Raw genomic sequence first — 21,412 nt, forward strand, 5'->3', positions numbered from 1 at the left:
GCTCAATTACTGCCTTTAAACTTAAGACATTAAAATTCCACTAAAATGAATGGTTGGGTTCACAGTTTGACATGGCTGCAGACCAAAAGATTAAGTTTAATGAATGCTGCTTTCAATTCCTTGAGTTTTATAGTTTGGCTGACTTTAAATAACAAATATTAATTGTTTAAAGCTCAGGAACACTGAGGTCCCTTGCAAGCTAAATTTGGCAATAAATCTATGAATCAGGCAACAGTCATCCAAATGACTAATGTGTAAATGAACGAGTGAAGCTACTGCTAAAATCCACTTTATTTTGGATTATCTGGCTCTCCAAACTAATCTGAAAGTTCTACAGACAAACAAGAAGGGAAAAAACACAAGAAGGGGGGGGGGGGGGGGGGGAAGTGAGGAAAGAAAGCAAGATGCAGAGGTGGTGAGAGACAGACGGACAGACCAGAGAGACTGACTACATCCAGGAACACGGTGCTGAGTCACTGACTGAAGGTTAGACAAGAGGCTCTGTACAACAGCCACACCATCATGTCCTAGTGAATTTAAAAGATTATGGATTCAATGATTCTGAATAATTCCAGAAACACACAACCTTAAAAAAAAAAAAAAAAAAAAAAAAAAAAGAGTATTTTTAGTCATTGAATCTATGTATCTGTCAACAGCTCTTAGAAAAAAGGCTAGAGAGCCAAAAATCTGGCTTGGTCTACTGAACACACAGATCAGGAAGAATGGTGCACAAATTAAGGTAAGCTAAAAATAAATCCAGAGAAGAGTATATTCTTTTATTCTTCTTATATTATCTTCCTTTTTGCCTTGAGGATCACTTGCACTATATTCACTGATTTTAAGAGAACATCAAGAAACATCACATTGGCACAGGTCACGGCCAGAACTCCATTTAAATCATGAACAATCTTGCAGCAAACTATCAGTGGGAACAATGCTGTTTGCAAGCAATGACCAAACTCCTCTCAGAAGTCTGGAGCAGATGGATGGTGGTGATGGGAGTCTCCCCACACTCGTTCCACTGTTTCATCCACGTTCCTCTCATTTGCACACTACAACCCAAACTCTAAGGGACCAAGCTGAGACCTGTGTGATGTGCCAGGAAACAAACACACATCTCCCTCTGCAGGCCCCATGTCTGCCACCTCCCAGCCCCCTGGGAACAGCCAGGACCTCAACCCCATCTCCCTTAGCTGCACAAGAAGCTTGGACAATACTCCTTAAGCAGAGGAATAAAAGCAGTTTGTTGATGGAGACCACCCAGTCACACCAGAAACAAGGAGCTTTCCAGCTCCACTTTCTAGCTTTAATTATGATTCCCTTTCTGTAACCATTAGCAAGTGTTAACATTCAACTACAATATCCTAAATACAGAAATGCAGCTTTTTGTGTTATTTGGTCACCTGCTACAACATGGCAGGGCAAAAGCAGCTATCACTACCCCAAATTTCACATAATATTGAGAAAAGTCAAAAGAGCTTTCACAAGTATCCTCCAAGTGTCACCTCAAGTAATATGCTTTGTAACAGAGCTCTAAAACTATTCATTAGCTTCTTTTCCCATATCAAGTTGAAACACATGAAAACTGTGCGTGCAAGAATGGAAAACAATTGAAAACACAGTTTATTTCTTTTTTCAAATTTATTTTGAATGTTATTTATTTTTTAATAAACATCATTTTCTCCAGCTCTAAATCCATTTCCAAGAAGTTAAGTTACTGAGTGCCAAATCTGATTTTAAACAGCTAAACCCAATAGCCCGTTCCACCTCTCTAAACTCCTGTGAGACAAATATCAACATGATATGCAATAGGACAATTCCCTGGCCACACGGAAAACCAATTTGTGAACAGATTCCAATGCTAATTCCAATGTGGTAGGTAGTTGCAATAAAAACAAAACAAAAACCACAACCAAAAGATCCACTTTTCCAATACAGATTAAATGAAAAATTCATACGATGGAAACCAGATTTTTCTAGCTCTTATCTAAGCTATAAACCAGGAGATAAAATAATACGAGTATAGCCAACAGACTAAGAAGAAATGCTTAAAGGAGATACTTGATAACCTGACTAAAGCATTCAGAATTTAAAAAACAGAACTTGCTTTGAAAAATGTTGCTCGTAAATCAAATTATAAAGCAGCCTGCATTTGCAAGTGTCCTGAGGACTAAATATGGAACACTTAATTTGGGCTTTAATTCCACAGTGAATCATCATCTACCTTGTAGAATACATCAGGAAAACCAAATAACCAGCAGCAGAATCACCAACCAACCTCCCTCCCATAAAAAAAAAAATTTAAAAATCAGAGGACAAAAAGGACACAAATACAACAGACTTGATAACACTTACTGTATTTCTGTGTCCCTCTTGTCTGGTTTTGCTATTTAACAGCTTCCCTCCTTGTTATGTACCTGAGATTAAGAGGTATAAAATACTATTTCAAAACCTGCTATCTCATTACTATTCTTTTACTTCTTTGCAAATTAAAAGTACTGCCTAGTGTGAGGGGAGTATAGTTTGGGCATAAAGTATTTCAGATTCCAACTCATGTCTGAGTATTTTACATACAGTAGAGGGAAGAACCTGTTGCCTGATGCTACAAAACAATCTAACCTAACAGTGCTATCTTGATCAGTTCCACTCTGGCTTCAATTAAATACACAGAGTTATGTAAAGGAACAGGAGGATAAACTGCATCCTCAGCACTGAAACTAGATTCATGTTAAATCAGGTCAAAATGTACACTCACAGCTTTTGGTGCAATGTACATGGTGCAAATTATTTGAAACACCCACAGTTCAGATTTTGGAAGAAAAATGCCTCAGCTAATTTATGCTAACTTTTTAACAGTTACAATTATTATGTGTGTATATATAAAAAGGAAATCCATGAGGGAAATGTCTTATGAAAAACATTTCAGATATGCTTGATTTAGAGACTGCAATCTGAACAGATCAAAAACTGACTTGCTCCTTTTATTGCTCCTTTTATGTTATGATAAAACCAAAACAATGGAAGAAAACCTCACAGAGCATTATTCCTCATGCAACAGCAATCATTAGCCACACCACAAGAACCACTATAACCAAAATAAAAATTTTAATTACTAAAAAAAAAAGTGACTATGCTGCTACATTACAAATTACAACTCGCAAATCCACAGAAAAGCTACAAAGTTCAGGATCATCTCACTACAGGAAGACAAAACTTTCAAGTGCTGTAGGGCAATATATTATTGTGCAATATATTATTGTGCAGAAGACATAGTACTCCAGTCAAGTACCTCAGAATATGCTTCAAAGAGCTCAGGAGAGCAAGACTTGCAAAAATCAGCTTTACCACCCTCTGCAAAACTCACTAAGAGCTCCTCTTCTAGTGCAAGGCATTATGAACACAGGCAATAACATCTCTAGCTCTAAATCACTCAGATATCAGATAAGGGAGAGACTTGCATACATCAACCAAAGATATTCCCTGAAATCCCAGCACTGCTGCCACAGAAAGGTAAAAACAAGATTGGAGACTAGGAAGAAAAACAAGCCCTGCAAGAGACAAACTTGGTACACAGTATTGTATATAGACTTCAGTACAACAACTCAAGAGTAAGGGAGGCCATCAGCACATCACAGAATTCCAGTGACTGCTAACTACCATTCCTGAATTATTCCTATAAACAGTAAAGCTTTCCTGCTTTTGTCTTCACCCCCCACAATAGAATCTTTTCATATTATTTATTTTTCTACAAAACAGTTAGAATATGCAGAAAGAGATTCTGCTCCCAGAAGTCACTAATGTCTCAATTTGTACCTTTTCACAAATCTAAGACCATCACAGCAAATTCAGACATAAATACCTGCTGTTCTCTGTGTTAGAACACTGTTTAGCATTAGGTAATGAAAAGACAAGGCTCCTATACGAGGTTTTCTCAAGCCTGCTGCAATTCCTCACCTTTAATGTTACTTCAAGACATTATTGAAGTAAGAATGGTTTAGCTTTCAATAAGGTATTACCAGAGACTTCTAAAATAAGATAAACTGCTATTACATATGAGAGTAGGTTCTTGTCTGAATTAATTATTGATGAAAAGATTAAAACCCATGACAAACACCCAACCCCAAGCACAGGAACATACATCTTGTTTTCACAGTGAAAAGAAATTACCAATACGTTTTCCCCAATTCCCCAAAAAACTGTACCCACACCAACACTCCTCAATAATTCCATGAATAAATCAATGAGTGGATAAACAAATACAGTAAAGTTTGCTCATAGCAATTTTTTTTTTAAATAATCCTAACTACAAGTTTCTGCAGATTTGCAAATAAATTCTTCCATGAAATTGGTAATAAAAGCAGAGATAAAATCTGGTGTAAATAAATACAAAATGAACGCACTCAAAAATAACTTAATGTCATAACAATGTGGTAACTATGTGCAATGTAAGACAAAATATTACTTTCCTATACCGTTTTTAGAACATTATCACATGCCAACTCAGTGGCAATCAAAAATTGCATGACTTAGCAACAAGTAAGAAAGGAACAAAGAATGAATCTATGATTCTGTGAGGCAGAAATGTATGGTACACCCTCCTCTTGACTAGTGCATGCAGTCAAAATCACCCTAACTCTGAAGTTATGCAGAAGCAGAAAGATCCATGGAACAGCACCAAGAACCAACCACAGGTAAGGAGCAGTGACCATACAAGCAAAAACCAATAGATGACAATCCTTCAGCTTGGCTGAACATAGGAGTGGCCTGTAAAATCAAGGTGTTTGCAGGGCAAAGAGTAAAAATTATGAAATGTATCAGTAACCATTTGGAATGCAGGAACAGGGTGGCAATCAGTTGCATCACTGGGCAGCACAGATAAAACAAAAAAATCCCTAAGTTTCAGCACAAAATCCTTGTAATTGTTGCCAAAATTGTAACCAAAGCCAGAAAAATTCACAAACAGCAGAGACCAAGCCCACTAACAGCTATAAGAACCATGTCCAAAAGGTTGGCTCTCTGCAGGAAATCTAAGCAAAGAGCTGGGGTTGTGCTAGGAGAGTACACAGTAAAGGTGGCAAAATATTTGCCCTATATTTATACTCCTTCCTTATGCCCCATTGCTGGCCACAGTCAGATCATTTAAACTCAATTTCAGCAGGATTTGGGAAAGAAAAATATCCTTTAGCCAGTATTCCATCATCTTTTTTCATTAGCCTTCAACAGGTTATGCACTAAACTATCACCAAATTCCAATTCTACTCACTTGAAAACTGCTTCTCTTTCTGTGTCTTTAGAAATTCCTGTCAATAATGAGTCAACACTTTAAATTCTTAATAATTTTAATACAATATTGTGACCTTTAACAGAAAACTCCAGTAGTAGGCTGCACATGGACTTTAACAAAAAGTTGAAAATCACACACAATATAAAAAGAGTAACCGGTACCTCTTGAGATTTCACCTTTTCTATGTCTGTGGAGAGGTCTGAGCTTTTCCCATGAAGGCTGCCATTTTCCTGTAAACAGACAAACAAGTAGTAAGAACAATTAGGACAAGAAAAACATTCTACATTGAAATAATGGAGAAAAGAGCTGGATTAAAGAGCTAAACATGTAAGACAATTACATCTTACTTAAACTGTGTTAATCAACACAAGGAATAACCTAGAAATGTAAAAGGCTGTGTATGATTTGCCCTGCCTTCTGAGAAACCAATCTATACTCTCACAATACAGAGCCACACACTCATTTTTGCTCTTTCTCAGAGACATCTGCTCTAGCAGTACATGTAGGAGTAGACAGAAGTTATCGTTATTCAAAATCCTGAATCAGTAATTTGCCTCATTAGTTGAAAGAAAACCAAAAACTAAAGACCATATATCATAGCCAAAATTTATGCATGCAAGCTTGATTTAAACTGGTAAACAAAGTCCAGTGCTTTTTCAGTGAATTCAGAAATGAAATTCCTGTATTCTACTTTTTTTTTTACAGAAGATACCAGCCACAGGACTAATTAATTTGTGGCTCTTAATCTTGACCAATTCTATATACAGAGAATATGTATTTCTAGTGTTCACTTTTCTGGGAAGAACACAGGAATTAAACTTGCCTGTGAAAAGGAATTGAGTTTACTTTAAAAGAAAACTCTTGTCACCTAAATGACATTCCAGATTACCATTCTTTATTGCCTCATTAAAAAAAACAAAACAAGCAAACAAAAAAATCCCACAACTAACACACTGACTTTACACTACTCAAATATTAGCTGGCTGATCCTCTACCATACAAAAAATTGTGATTAATGCAGCCACACAGCCAATAAATCACAAACTCAAATTCCAGTTAGGTCAGCTTAACTCATAATCAATTAAAATTGATCAGCAACATAAAAAATGAGTGTCAAAACAACAAACACATGATAAAAATATGAGTTACATAAAGCTGCATAGTAAGATTGCATTTCAAATGTAAAAGAGGCCTTTGAAGGTTTCGCTCCATGCCCCAGGTTACACAGGAAGTTTTAAAGAATGTGGAATTTCCATGTTGCACAGAAATATTTCTTCCACACAAAGTACTTCCACATTTATTATAATTTATTTACTAATGATCAGTGGAAAAATCAAGACTTCATGAGAAACGTTCCTACTTCTGTCTTCCAGAGTAAGGCAGAGGCCATAATAACACCCAGCAAGCTGAACAAGGTCTTGCAGCCTACCCACCTCATTCCACAGCACAAGAAAGCTGCAAAGGGACAAGTGCTAGCACAGCTCTGACTCAGAGGCACTGAAATCAGAACATCAGGCACGCTGTGTGTATCCAGTCCAGGTATTTAGCTCATTGGCCTTTCAGGGAGTAAATATTCATAAAAAGAAAATGGAGTAGAAGAACAGGAAGGTGAGTAACTAGGGTCAAGCTTGCTCTGACCATTGCATTTAGTTTGAAAAGGGTCATGTTATTTTAGGATATCAGATAGTAGCAAGAACCTTCAGGTCAGTAAGTGGGATGGATGAGGCTGGAACAAGAACAGGAGGAAAGTACTTCAAAAGAAACTCCTCTCTTCAACATCATGAGACAGCACACACTATAGCTGGGTAATGCTAACAGAGAGGTAAGCGTTCCCTACATTTTGCCAATAAATCTGCTCCTAAGTAACATGACTTCCACTTCCAATTTCTAACTATATGTTCAATAAAATACATGCTCATCATTCAAGCATACATATGGCTTATTCTCATGAATTCTAAGCCTATATATTTTTTTAGTCTTAGAAATATAAATTGACACTGTAGCTCCCCAATATCAATAAAGTCTCTACAAGATGCTAATCTGTATATTTAAAGGAGCTTCCCTTCAAAAACTTTGCCAAATGATCTGCTGATTTACTCTGCACATTCCCATGAACTTTCATTATGAATTATTAGGTGGGTATCTTACCCTTGAAGATTCATATGAAGGACTTGGCTGACCGCTTGTTCCCCAGGATGTGGCACCTGTTCGCTCATCCATACCTAGCAATAAAAAGACAAATACAAACCTGTAAGAAATCATAGCAAAAACAATGTTTTCTGATGCAACCTGAAAAAATATTCATCTGCTTCCATACACTCTAAGTAAATACATCTGCTTTCATATACTTAAAGCAGTGTTTCTAAAAGCAAGACTTCAGATGAACAGCTTCCTTATTAATTAAGCTGGCTACAGAGGAACCTGTTCATTTGGACACCTGCAGCTGCTGAAAACAGGAGCATAAAAAGCCAAGAAATTTGCCAATCTGCAGTCTGCCCAACCCAATCCATAAGAAATTAGCATGAGTAACAAAACAAGCACAACGATGTGAGCATCATGGCTTTTTGAGCAGCCCGCTTTATCTGCATCTCAAGCAAGCACTGAAATATTGCAGCGCATACTGTGAAACACATACTTGTCATCTACTCTTTGCTCTTGTGTCTTGCTTAAGTATTGTAAAATGTGCAAAATTATTTCCCCTCCTTGGCCTTTATGTGACACAGAAGATATTTTAGCATAATGGGGAAAAAAGGCAAGACAGACTGGTTATATTTCAATGGCTTAAAAAACCCACAGAGAATCATGGTCTCTGCACTACTAAAACTGTAATATTTTTTACACTCTGTAACGGTTCTTTTAGAATCAGTTCCCTTTATGCAAATCCAGGTTACAGCTCACAAGAGAAAAGGGAAGGAAAAGATCTTTAAACACTGTATCAGAATATTGACCCCATGTATTGCTCAATTTCTATCCAAATTTAACCGGTCTAACCACCTATAAACCACATTCCCAAACAGGTAATTGCAAAAGCACCCGAATTCCTATGGCAAATTCCTTCACATAGGATAAGGCTGCTACTATTCTAACAATTAGGTTCCTGATTATCTGCTTCACAAGAGATTTTTGTCACATGTGGAACATGTCCATCCTAAACTGCAGGCTTCAAAGCACTCTGGCCTACAAAATGCAACTCATTACGTTCCTGTCACACAAACTTTTCTCATAAAGAGTTTTGATATAAAGCAGAAATTCTTTATGTGATATATACTATAAACTATTTATGAAATTTTTTAATGTCATAATATTTATAAATAAGAACTAAGTATCGCAATTTATAAATAAGAGTAGAGTGCAAGCTCCTCCATACAATCATCTCTAAACCCTAACCTTATATTGCAACTATAAAATTTTCATGCATATTTCTCTTATGGCCATACCGCAAAGTCAAAAATGTAAATCCATACTGTAAATAACTACCTATGGATTATTACTATTCTAATCATTATTTCCTTAAGAAATGTGCTTTATGAAGCTATAAAATAATGTTTTGACAAAGACAGCCTGCAAAAAGGAACGTTAAACTGAAAGTACAGTAAATCACTCAAATAAAAACGACAGACACTTTGTGCACTGCAGGAAAGATCCTCAAGGTTGAAGAAGGCTCTTTGAAAATGCAAAACCACCACTATCTTGAGCCAGCACTTTGGGGAAGTTTACTGCATTTTGCAGCTGACAGTATTGTTGTTGTTTCATTGTAACTGGTCCAGGAGCTGAGGAAAGAGTCGTGGCTGGCACTGACAAAGGCAAAAGTAATCTTTTGGCACAATTGGCTCTTTTCTGCCAGAAACAACAGTGCCAGTAATCCAGTCATTATCATAACAAGTCTTCCTTTGCCTTCATTTCCAACGAGACATATGTGGGGTGAGAAAAGAAAAATATCTTACTGCAAGACCAAGTCCTTGGGAAAGTTTAGGATACAGTAGGTTATACCAGCCCATTTCAGGAGATATGTGATATGGTTATGCATAGTGTTCAGATGCTAATCACTGAAACATGCTACTCATATGAAAATTTGAGTCAGTGGGACATAAGGACTTATGGTTCTGCTTAATCAGCACATGTACAGCTAAAAATTCAAGTATTTTAATTCTACCATTTGAATTATGCAAATAAATTGTTTAAAGAAACTGTTCTAAACCAAAATGTAACTGCTTCAGATAGGGAAGAAAACTAATTTCTGACTAGTTCCCAGAATTCTTTTTTTCTAAAAAAGTCCAGTACAGTTTACTATTCTAGCTAACTTCCTTTTTCCTGCCAGGTGTCTTTTTCCTCCTTTTCATGCAGCATTTTTCATTCTTATAAGCCCCAAACAGGCTTACACGTAGATCTATCTCTTACACAAAATTTTCAGACAAGGAAGATGCTTTCACATTTTAAATGCTCTGTGAAGGCTACAAGAAAAAAGGAATCATGTATTGCACATAGAACACCAGCACTCTAACTTACTGCTGCTTGACATCTGGATTTGATTCGGAATGATACCCCTGCTGCCCTTGGTCTCCATCAACATGAGACACCCAACAAGTGCTGCCCCAGGTAGCCAGCAACACTCAACCAGGAAACCACATGTGTGTCACCATGGTGCTCAAGCAATCTGTTCTGCTTTGTACACTAATGTATTTCCCATGGGTGACAGAAGAAAACCACCCAAATGCTGGATGGGACAAAGACCCAAACCATTCCTAGCAGGATGGGCACAAACAAACAATACATACTTGAACAAGCCAAAAGTAACTACATGACTGAGCCAGGAGCATCAGACCACTTTTAAATGTAAAACCCCTGAAGTGGGGAACACTCAGTAAGAAATAACATGGGAGTCATCTATGGTAGTAAATTCAATAAAGTCTCAAGGCAAAAGTGTCATGAAAAGAGTTCCAGTGTTTTCCTGGAAAAGGCAAAAGAGAACAGAGGAACTAAGGGGACCATCACCTTTGTATAACCCCTTTCCACAAGGCAATGCAGTGACCAATTCCAGTATCCATTAATTCATCATGGATGAATTCATCATTAATTAATCATGGACATTAAAGAGCACAGGAAAGCTGTGACAGCAAAGCATTGAAAAACGTGCAGGACAAGGCTGCAGTATCAGTCTCTGTGGGTAAAGAAAAAATGTGGAAATCGAACTGTGTTGTTGTAAAGGTTCAAATACACAGACACATGCATTCGTGCAGACAGGAGTAAAACAACATTCTACCCTCACTTCCTTTTTTTAGTAGGCATTGAGGACGGAAAGTAATTGAAATGACTCATATTCCATAGTTCTCAATCAAAACTGACTACTTCTATAGCACATATGCTGCAGTTTAATTAGGGAGTAACTCTAAGTGTGATGTTTGAGCAGGTTCAGCTGGCAGCCTGGGGCAGCTCCACAGCACTGGCTGTGCGTCCCAGCCAGGACACTGCTGACCTCGGCCGGCCAAGCACGCGGAGCACAGCCCAAAGCCCGAGCTCTGCCGGCCCGCAGGAAAGGCTGCGTGTCCTCCCTCCCTCAGGGAAAGGCCGCGTATCTTCGATCAAGGAAAGGCTCCATGGCCTCCATCAAGGAAAGGCCGCGGGTCCTCCCTCAGGGAAAGGCTCCGTGGCCTCCCTCCCTCAGGGAAGGGAAGGGAAGGGAAAGGCCCCTTGGCCTCGCTCCCTCAGGGAGACCCAGCCAAGCCATGAGGATGCTTTCTGCATTGGCTTTCTGGCTTTATGCATTGCATTCTAAACAGGCTTTGCTTAACATCACTTTTATGATGCTGCTGTGAGCATTTCAAGCTATTCTAGAAGAAAACCTGAAGAAACCTGTTGCCTCATTATGTCAACATATGTGTTCATTCTGAAGAAACAGATCCAAACATTCATGTAATAAAAAAAAAATTGGATCTTACAATCAAACTGAAATGAAGGTTGCTCTTGCTGGCATAAGACAAAGAAGACTATATTTAAAACTTATTTCAAGAGACACAGGCTCTAATGTTCGTATAAACACTATAATATACTTTATAGGGTTACCATCTGCTATGATGTTGATCAAATAAATGATTTGACAAAAAAAAAAATCACACTGTAGATTGTTATACTAGGTACTCAAGGTATGAGTTTCTATCTTTTATAGCTTCTTTATCCAATTTTGTTTCAGAGTAATGATATTCCTTCAGATAAGATTCAACATCTGAAATCAATTACAAAAAAACCTACAGCACAAACCATAACAGCACTGATTGTGTTTTGTATGTCAGACACACAAACATCTCAATCTACCATTAAGCCATATATTGCAAATGTCTATTGCAAAGTATGATTCCAATTATTACCCAAAATTATATTTGAGGTCTAGACTTTCTCATAAGGGGATGAAAATAGTAATAATATTTGATGGAGATACTCAAATGTTTTAACTTTCAATAGGTTAAGACTAGTTCTCTTCTTGCTGTTTTCAATTAAAACTTTCTCTTTCTATACTAGATGTAATATTTTCAATAATATAATAAAACCATTTATTTGCTAACAAAGAACTCAACATTCACAAGTCAAATAAATAAATAAATGAAGACAAGACAAAGTTCCAATGTTTATTTCTCAGGGAGTGGGGAAAAACACAGATGACAAGAAGACCAGAATGACACTAAAAACCAAAAGCAGCTTTGACAATAGATACGTGGTAGGCTTAAAATATCCAAAGCTGAGAAAATTAATCAAATTGAGAAGAGAAATGAAAGGCAGCTGACTTATCAATAGTCTAACCACTTAAGTATCAACAGGATAAATTGAGATGCAACATTTTAATTAGGTAAAAGACAAACCACTTTCATTTCAAACTACATAAATAAAGAACTTTCTCTCCATCCACCTTCCACAAAAAACGAAAAGAAAGGGGAAGTGCAAGCATGGAGGGGGACAAAAAAAAAATTCAACTCTCAATTCAGACTGTTTCTTGAAGAATGTACTAATTGTCTTCCAGGATATGGATACAAAGTTCCCCCCGATCCCTTCAGATCAAAAAGCAAAGTTGGTGCCCAGTAACAGATTTGCTTATCAGAGGCACCAGTGGGAGTAGCAGAGCATCCTTTTGTGTACTTTTGCTCCAGAGAAAACCCATGGAAGAGCTACAGATATGCCATGGAAACACCATCTTGAGTCTGTCATTGGTACCACCTCTGGACTTTACAATTCAGGAAACTTCCCAAGATAATTTTATTAAATTGCACAATGCTGCTCACTCTGCTCCCTGTATTGATCCATGGTGTCACAGATTGAGCCCTTAACCACTGCACAGTGTAAAAGTGACATTTCTCCTGGGCTTCACTATCAGGTTTCATATCTTTCCCCACCTGCCCAGCAGGTTCATGGCCATGGGAGCTGAGATCTTAACTACCAGCCTCTAATGGCAGGCATTGAAAAAGTGCAAGGAAGCCCTGCAGAGACTGAAGATCCCTTGAGGGGACATTGGTTACCTCAATTAGTACCCATAAAATACTGGCTTGCATTTGAATATTAATCTTTGCAAAGATCAGTTTATAAGATCTGTTTGAAATATCAACTGTGATTATTAATAGTGGTAAGTAAATTCATTTTCATTTTTGAAACATTGCTTATCATGGAGATTCCCAGAACATGATTATCTGACAGCAAAGAATGAATATCCGCTATGCCAGTCATTGTGGAAATTATTGGAATAATAGTAAGAAGATATGATATACAAAGTTAATTCCTATCTATAGAACAGGTAATCACAATTAAAATTTCAGAGGAACAAAATTATTAAAGTTAGAGGAAGATACAGCAAGTACACAATTTACCTGGACAATAACCAAAACTCAGACCAATATTGCCATTGGCATGTATTAAAAATTAGTTGCAACTTAATATATCAGCAAATTTAATTCTCCCTGTACGCAAAACCTATACTTTCATACAGAAGTTTATTTGCGAGAACAGTATTTCTTCTGGAAGAATAAAACTTTGGGGTGTATGCTCAAAAAACTTTCTAAAACAACAAAAAACATTCTATAAATTCAGAAGAAAATGGGGGAAAAAACCTTGCTGGTTCAGGAAAACTGAAGAAAAGCTTGAAATTGTTTTAAAAGTGCCTATTAACATCAAAAGTCAGTACTGGCAATACAGTTCCTGTATAACTATCAAGTATGTTTTAGATTTGTTTCAACTCATTAGCTAAATATAATTTGCTATTTAAAAAAAAGGCAATTGCTACTTTTAACTTGATTTCACAAATAATCCTATTCATTTCTTGCAATGAGACCTATGTATTTGCTAAGAACAACACTGGGTTATTAATTCCTGTTAGAGCACTGCCATTACAGAAATATCAGAAACTACCTGCTTCTCTTTGCTCATATTCTCTGCTTCCTAGACTCTAAATCACATCCCCAAACACGCCAAGTGACCTGGCATGACCTGGACACTTTAAATACAATACAAGCCACTCAAAATAAAATTGGAACTGGCATTTTCCACACAAACTGTACTAAACCAAAAAACTGCACATTGCTACATGAACCTTGCCAGAAAAGGTACAGCAGGTACTGTTCAAAGAGGAGAGCATATTTATAATACTGTATGTAACAAGCATTTGTTACTTGTGTATAGATATTCAGACTGTTCAAGCATAAGTTAATGACAAAACCTGTAAAAAATAGCATTTAAACTAATAAAAAAAAGGAATTTTCCACTGAGGTGCTCAGAGCACTACACAGTAAAGCTATTCTTCACACACACACTCCAAATTCCCTATATTAATAAAAGTTTTAATATTACTCTCTGATCCAATTTAAGGTTAATTTTTTTTCAAAAAATTAAAATGCTAATATTCATAAATTATCCTGTACACAAACAATATTTACATGTGTGCTCACAGAGTATATTTTGAAGCCTCCCTGGTTACAAATGTGAATAAAGTACACCAGCTTAGAGATGAAGCCTTTAGCAGGGGTACAACCCAGAGCTTTGATTCACACACAAAACCCACAGTTAAACTGCTATTAAATTGCATCACGCTGCTTATTCCCTGTCTGTGCTGAGCCATGGACTATCAGGCTGAGCAGCTCTAACATGCAAGTCTCAGCCCTCCAGTACCAGCTAGCATAATAATCCTTTCTACTGGCAAATGTTCCTGTGGTTACTTCAGTTATGACTCAACTGCTTTATATAACCACACACTTTCAAATACATATATACACTTATATATTTTTATATACACACCAAATCAAGGCCAGTTTCACAAGACTGCACACACCAGGCCAAAAATATTCTAATACAGCCTCACAGGCAACAGCTACTGTTACCAACTGTATTACAACACAATTGTACAGAAAACTGCCAATTCAGGCACCAGAACACAATTAATGTGAGTTACACACTGTGTAACTGAGGTTCTAACTCTCATGAGCAAAGAAAACATGGCAAGTGTGACAGCTTTTCTAAGAACATGTCTAAAATGTTAAGAAAGAGTATTTTTAACCATTTACTGCATCACAAGGTGTCCAGCAAATTTTGACTCTCTTGAAAACAAATCCTAAGATCAACCTGAGGTCAGTATCCTTTCATGGTGTTGATCATTGCCATGTATCTTTATACACATACAGTTAAGATAACTCAATTGCAAAAAATTAAAATTACTTTGCTGATATTTAGAAGATCATTAATACCTTAACACTAAAATCCTTCAAGGAAAAAGAGACTCTCTGACATATCAAGCAGAGAGGGGGGACATTAAAAAACAACTGAAAAAGTTTTTGAGAAACAGCATATATTTTGACTTTCCAAGTTCATGAAGGTGAACCAGTGGAGAAATCAAGCATCAGACAAAAACCTTGGAATTTAGTGAGGCAGAATTTTGAGTCTTCAGTATCAAGGCAAATACACTTTACACTATAGGCAAGACAATGCCAGTGTAACTCCATGTTTACAATAATGTGACTGGAAACAAAGACACACATAGACTGTCAAGATCACAGAAGCCTGAGTCTGAACTTTAAAAGATCTTAGATCAAGCCACTTGATAGAAGCATGTGGAAGAAAACCTAGACTTTGCCAAGGTACACACTACCTCTGTATCTGATTTTTGGCAATCCTACAATACTTAAATCAAAACTCTATTACCAGCAGCATGGCATCTCAGCCTCTCACATTAAAGCAATGCACTAACATCTTACATTTTTCATTAAACAAAGCATGTAGAATACAAAGAAGTCTGAAAGGTTTTAAGTTTGCCTCTAGACAGGCATATCCTCCATGAGATGATTTCTTACACTGTCTTGTTCTAAGGAGCACATCTAAGTCAGCTGCAGGAATTAACTCTCATTACTAAGCAAAACAGAAATTACACATCAGGGTTGTGTGAACTTAAGTTTATCATGAGAGAATTCTGATTCTTTCAATACAGCTGGGGGAAAGGGTTTGTTGTATGAAAATTTCAGCATTAAACACTCTCTTCTAACGCTGAAAACAAAGCTTATCTGCTCAGTATTTAAACAGGAAAGAATGCTTAATGGATAAATACAAGCACTGCACATCTGCTCACCTAAACCAGAGCTGTGGTAGGATAGCTCTAAGTTAGATGTGGAAAAAACAATAGAAGAAATATAGCCAATATTGACTTACTAGAACCTGGCTCACTTATTTCTCTCCTCTTTTAACAAAAATCAAGAAGAAATCCTCCATACTTCATCTCCAATCAAGAAAGAAGCTTTTGTGAGATTAGGGCTCCACCATTTGCCCTGCAGCACAATGAAGTGCCTTCCAGTTTGCCCAAGGGAAAGGCTGCACCTTCTTCCCTCAGTAAAAGAGCTGCCTAGTGCAAAATGTGTTTTCTTCTATTATTTTAGGCATGGACGGGGGAAAAAAAGGGTTAAAGTAAACTATTAAAAAATTTCTAGAAACATCTCTACTTGCATTTATATGACTGAAAATTTGAGCTGATGGAAGTTAGCATCAGCCTGCAGTGTCAAGGACTACTTTTTCCAGTATGCATTTTGTACCAACAAGTGCTTCCCCCTCCATAAGCGAGTTGGAATGTAGTAAAGCTCTTGCCAGATGTTCTCCTTCTGCAGAGCTCCAAAAGCAACAGTTCTCAATAATTCCATTACTTCCAAAAGTCAAAGCCAGAATCCACCCTGAACAAATGGAGATCTGGCACAGCCTGTGCTGCTAGCAGGGCCCTGTAATACCTTAAAAACAACTCAAAAAACCCACCCCAAGAAACATTTTCTCAACACTGAGACATTTCTTCCAACAGCTTATTAGACAGAGCTTTTACAGGTATTGTTAAATCTCATTCTCAAATTAAGAAAAAAAAATGTTCTCTGACAAAGGAGAGAAATCTGTTTTTAAATGTGCCAGGTACCATTACATCTGCTCAAATATTTGCTGAATCAAGCTCCTTGCTGCCTGGGCTGTTAGCTGCCTCCTGAAGCAAGCAGGCAGGCTTTGTGTTGACAGCTCCTTTGGTGTGAGTGGCAGTAAATGATGGTGTGCCCACAATGCTGGAAAGCTGATATGATACAGTTCAGTCTCCTGCATCAACAAACGAGGTGGAAGGACGACTGGGGCCTGATGTTAATGGGCCTTGTGCTAATACACAGCAGCACTGCAGCAACTGAGATGTCTGAGGGAGCCTGGTTCATCTTCCATCCCCAAAAACATTGGTTTTTATTCTTTCCACTCTTTCTCTTTGTTTGAAAGAAAGGCTGTGATTGCCCTTGAACTAAGACCCGTCACCAGAGCTCATGGCAGGACTAAGCTGTATGACACCCATATTCACTGGTTTCTCCATTCCTCATGAAAAGGTATCATCAGCTGATCTACTGATTTCTGCTGCCCTTCAGGAACAACCCACATTTTAACATTCTTCTGGTAGTATATCCATATTGTTAGAGCTTTAACTCTGGAAAGACTACCCTTAAACAACAAAATTACACTGTGAGAGGATCAGCAGCACAGAAGTAACAACTTTTAGAGTAGCCAATGCTGTGTTCAGCATTGTAGTCTTTAAATGCTAAGGAGTAATTAAAATAGTTTAACTTTGCTAGTTTAGCAGAAACATGCAACTATTATAAAAATAATTTATAGTATCCCACTAACTAAAAAAAAAAAACCCACTTACTTTTCTATTCTAGAAAATAACTACTAAGTCTGACAGAGTCTGGCTCTGGTGGAAGTGAATCCAGAAATACCTGCATCTGCAGTGAAGATGTTGAGATTTCTCCAACTTTACTTCTCAACCAAAGACTTTTTTTCCTGTTTGAAGACTTTACTGATCTTCCTTTTATTTTTTCTGCTAGCTTTTCATTTAATAGTCCATAGTCTGGTTCAACTGCATAACATTTCTCCTTGGCTTAAATCCTAAATATCACACTTTTTATAGAAATCTGAATTTTCAATGCTTTTCTGGTAACAAGTGTTACATGAGCTAAAACACTCTTAATAAAATGCGCTTAGAAACCATGCACACTCCAGAAGCAGAACTTTGACAAAAAAGTTAGAACTGGAATTTATAGTCAAGTAACCTCATATTAAATTGCCTTTATACTCTACCAGCCAGAACAGACATACCTGTTGCTGTTGTGTGCTCATGCCTTTGGTTTTTTTTAAATGAGGACAAGTTGCACTTTGAATACAAAATAAATTTGCTGTCGTTGTTTCTCCGAGTATGCTGTTCCAGCAGTTCTGTAGGTTACAGCTAGAAAATGCTGAAAGCCAATAAAATATGGTAGACAGTCTTTCTGTGGACAAAAGCACCCTTACCTAGTAATTATCCTTCTTATAATAATAATATGGTATTACAGACTTTAAAACATTTACCTAAGTAGCCAGAAAGCAAGTGGCAATCAATAATTAATTATTTCCATTTAATACCCTCTCCCAGGACGTTTCAGAAGTCTCTCCTTTTACAAAAGCACTAAATAGTCTGCTAATGTCATTCCTATAAAATTACACCTTTGCTTTAGGAACCAATTTCTAGGGATAATTAACCAGAACATTGGAGTGAATGATTTTACATTAAAAATAGGACAAATAGTCTAATTTTACTATTACAGGTGAGCAAGAATAAGAAGTGGAAGGATTCTTTAAGTCCCCAGCAGTGCTGGTCCCCATGGCACAGCACCCAACAGACCCATGCCATGAGCCAGCCTGCTGCACAGCCCCACCAAAGCTCCAGTGCAGAGTGACCCTTCCCAGGCCAGCAGCACTTCCCAACTCCAGCAGGGGATTCTGGTGCAGGAATCACTGCCAAACAACAGCTTATGGGTCAAGGTTTATGTATGCAAACACAGCCTGTCCTCCCAAAGCCAAGGGCTGGCTGCCACCCAAGGGAGGCCATCCTGCTTCCCTTAACACGTCACTGTCCCCACTGCCCACAGCCTGCCTCACATCCCCCCTCACACTAGCACCAGCTTCTAGGGACCTGCAGTAGCCTGCTCAGAAAGAAACCAGCAGCAAACAGACCCATCAAAATAACAAACCCTCACTGGTTCCTGGCCAGACCTGCTCACAAAAGTATTTCACTACCGGGCCAGGACAGCACCAGTGCTGGCAGAAAGGAAAGGGAGAGCACAACAATCAGAGAAAGTCAAAGTCAGGGTTGTGTCACGGGCCAGGGAAGCCAGCCCATCACTTCTGAAGCATTAAAGGACAAAAAAAAAGAAAAGTTTTTTTTTTCAGGAGAAAAAATAATAAAAGCCATCACTATGTGGTGATGCATAAAATCCTGCAGTCTACTTTGGGACTACTGGCTTTATTGAACCAGTGGTAGGTACCATGCCAGTATGTGAGAAAAATAACTGAATAAATGCATGCTTCAATTACATTAAACACCAATAATCTCATTTAAAAAAATCTTTAAAAGATTGAATCTGCTGCATGTTAGGGTAGAAACAGGTTACCAGGAAGTTCAACACTGCCAGAAAACTCCCACACATACTTTATTGTTCACTTACTAGAATTTTAGCCAAAAGTTAGAAGAAGAGTAAACTACTTCACAGTAAATGGCAACAAAACTCAAGAATTTTTCGTCCCTCTGTTTCTTCTGCAATGAAAAAGATAAAAAATAATTTGATTTAAAAATTTCAAAGTACATTTTGAAATCTAGCCTTGGGTTCCATGTGCCAAATAAGTTGCTCTACAAATTATAATATCCCATTTTCTCTTACACATTATAGAATCTTAAGCATTGACAGAACAAGTCAATTTAACCATATTGCCTCTTTGCGTGGCAACTTTGTTTGTCTTAGATCCTGTGTTCAGTTCTCTATATCGATGCTTTCATCTCTAACAACAGCTTTCAGACTTTATTTTGTACTTTACTTGTTCATACTGTAACGCTCCAATACAATGAAATTTGTCAGATTTGCTCAACCACTAAAAATAAAAATGTTACCATTTATAACGGTTATCAAATAATTTTAACACAAGACAGACTCTTCCTGTTCTGTTAAATATATAAAATAACAGAAACGAGAAAAAGAGTTTCTGCTTTTTTGAAAAAGACAACTGTGACTTGATACTGGGGAAAGAATTTCTTATATTTCAGTCACAAAAAATATTATTACTTCTCAACATAATATAAGTATTTTGCAGATCACACTTTGTGAAAGGGTAGTAAGGCATCAAATATGTTCACATGCCAGTTTATAAGGGAAGGATTACTGAAGAAGGTTCCTCCCAGATGCACAAGAGCATTCTGGAGAGTCACACATTTAATAGGGCAGCTCAGAATAAACAGCACATACGGCTCCACAACATATGCTCACGTGCACTAAAAGTGCAGAACTTATTCCTTTGGACAAAGCTGGCCTGCATACTTTCAGGAAAATTAAGAAATTCCTGTAAACTGAAGTGAATTCATACCTTAACACTCTCACCTGAACTCAAACAAAGGTGATGTGCTCCCATAACTGAAAGGCTGAACAAGATGTCCTTGGTGTCCTTTTGTGCCCATTCCACAGACACACACAGCATTTCCCTGGCAGCCAAACCAACACAAGCTCCTGACTCAATTTCCACAAGTGATATGAAAGCCCAGTGAATAGACAAACCCTTATAAGGCACCTGGCAAGAATCATGTGAATCAAATGTAAAAATTCAAGTACAAGAGCTCCAGTAACAATTTTGTTCTACTCTGTTTACTTAACAGGTAAAGCTTCTATTTAAAGGTCACACAAAGGAAATAAACATGTGCATCACTCAGGTGTATATCTGCAATTTGGCCTTTAAAAAAACTTTGTATATTACAAACTGCATTATCAAATGATAATTTTCAGGAATAAAATATCTGTTTGGATTTTATTTCTTGCCTTGTTTAAGAAAAAACAAATAAAGGAAGCCACTTCCTTCTACACTTTCAAGTTTACTGTTGAATTTTTAAACATCAGAGCAGAACTTGCCCTGAGTAAGATATAAATTCTTAACCAATTAAGAAACTAGAACACGGTATACACTTTAGCTCCTAAGATCTCTTTACTTTTTATTCTCCTTAAGGACTCAGAGCAATCATTAAAATAATGTTGAGTGTATTATGGGACACACAAGAGAAAAAAGCTCTAAAAAAATCCTATGAAATATTACACTAAAAAGAGGACAAATAACAGAGTAAGAAGAGCACAGAAAAACAATCAATACCTGCTTTTATTAAAAAAGGTTCAAAGTGAACAAGAACTTCACACATGGTGGAACCTCTTAAGACCTGTGAAGCCTCTAAGTCATCTGAGAACTAATTAGGTTTTCAAGAAGTCTTAAAATTTAATACACCCTATTCCTACAGAATTTCAATCGAATATGGATTCGTAACTCTTTCATTGTAAAATCAGAGTCTAGCAGTTCATAAGACAGCCCAAAAACACAGATGAAGCTAAGCCACTTCATTATATTTTCCATTAAGAATGAAATTAAGTACAGCTGAAATCAAAATTCTATACTTGCTGTACTTGATTTAATCCAGAGTAATGCCAGCTATAATGCTACTTACAGAGAAGTAATACAAGAATCTGCTGTGGTGCCTGTATTGATCTAGTGTTGTACTGAACCCTTTTTCTATTGAGAGTCAATTACATCTCCTCCACACCC

At 37.3% G+C, this 21,412-nt stretch overlaps 1 protein-coding gene across 9 annotated transcripts in view; it reads right to left on the reverse strand.

The window, feature by feature from the left end:
- Positions 1-21,412, reverse strand: part of TCF12 (transcription factor 12) — a 159,629-nt gene that overhangs the window by 110,792 nt on the left and 27,425 nt on the right. For 7 of the 9 annotated variants that reach the window (XM_058811321.1, XM_058811320.1, XM_058811319.1 and 4 more), the window contains exons 4-5: positions 7,433-7,506; positions 5,446-5,514 (exon numbers count right to left, since the gene is read on the reverse strand). In XM_058811321.1, coding sequence (XP_058667304.1) covers positions 5,446-5,514; positions 7,433-7,506 — 143 coding nt within the window. Of the gene's footprint in view, positions 1-5,445; positions 5,515-7,432; positions 7,507-7,919; positions 8,011-21,412 lie in introns of those variants that run through there. The other 2 variants (XM_058811322.1, XM_058811318.1) reach the window with 2 other exon arrangements.

This window comes from Ammospiza caudacuta, chromosome 10, assembly GCF_027887145.1.
Source record: "Ammospiza caudacuta isolate bAmmCau1 chromosome 10, bAmmCau1.pri, whole genome shotgun sequence".
NCBI lineage: Eukaryota > Metazoa > Chordata > Aves > Passeriformes > Passerellidae > Ammospiza > Ammospiza caudacuta.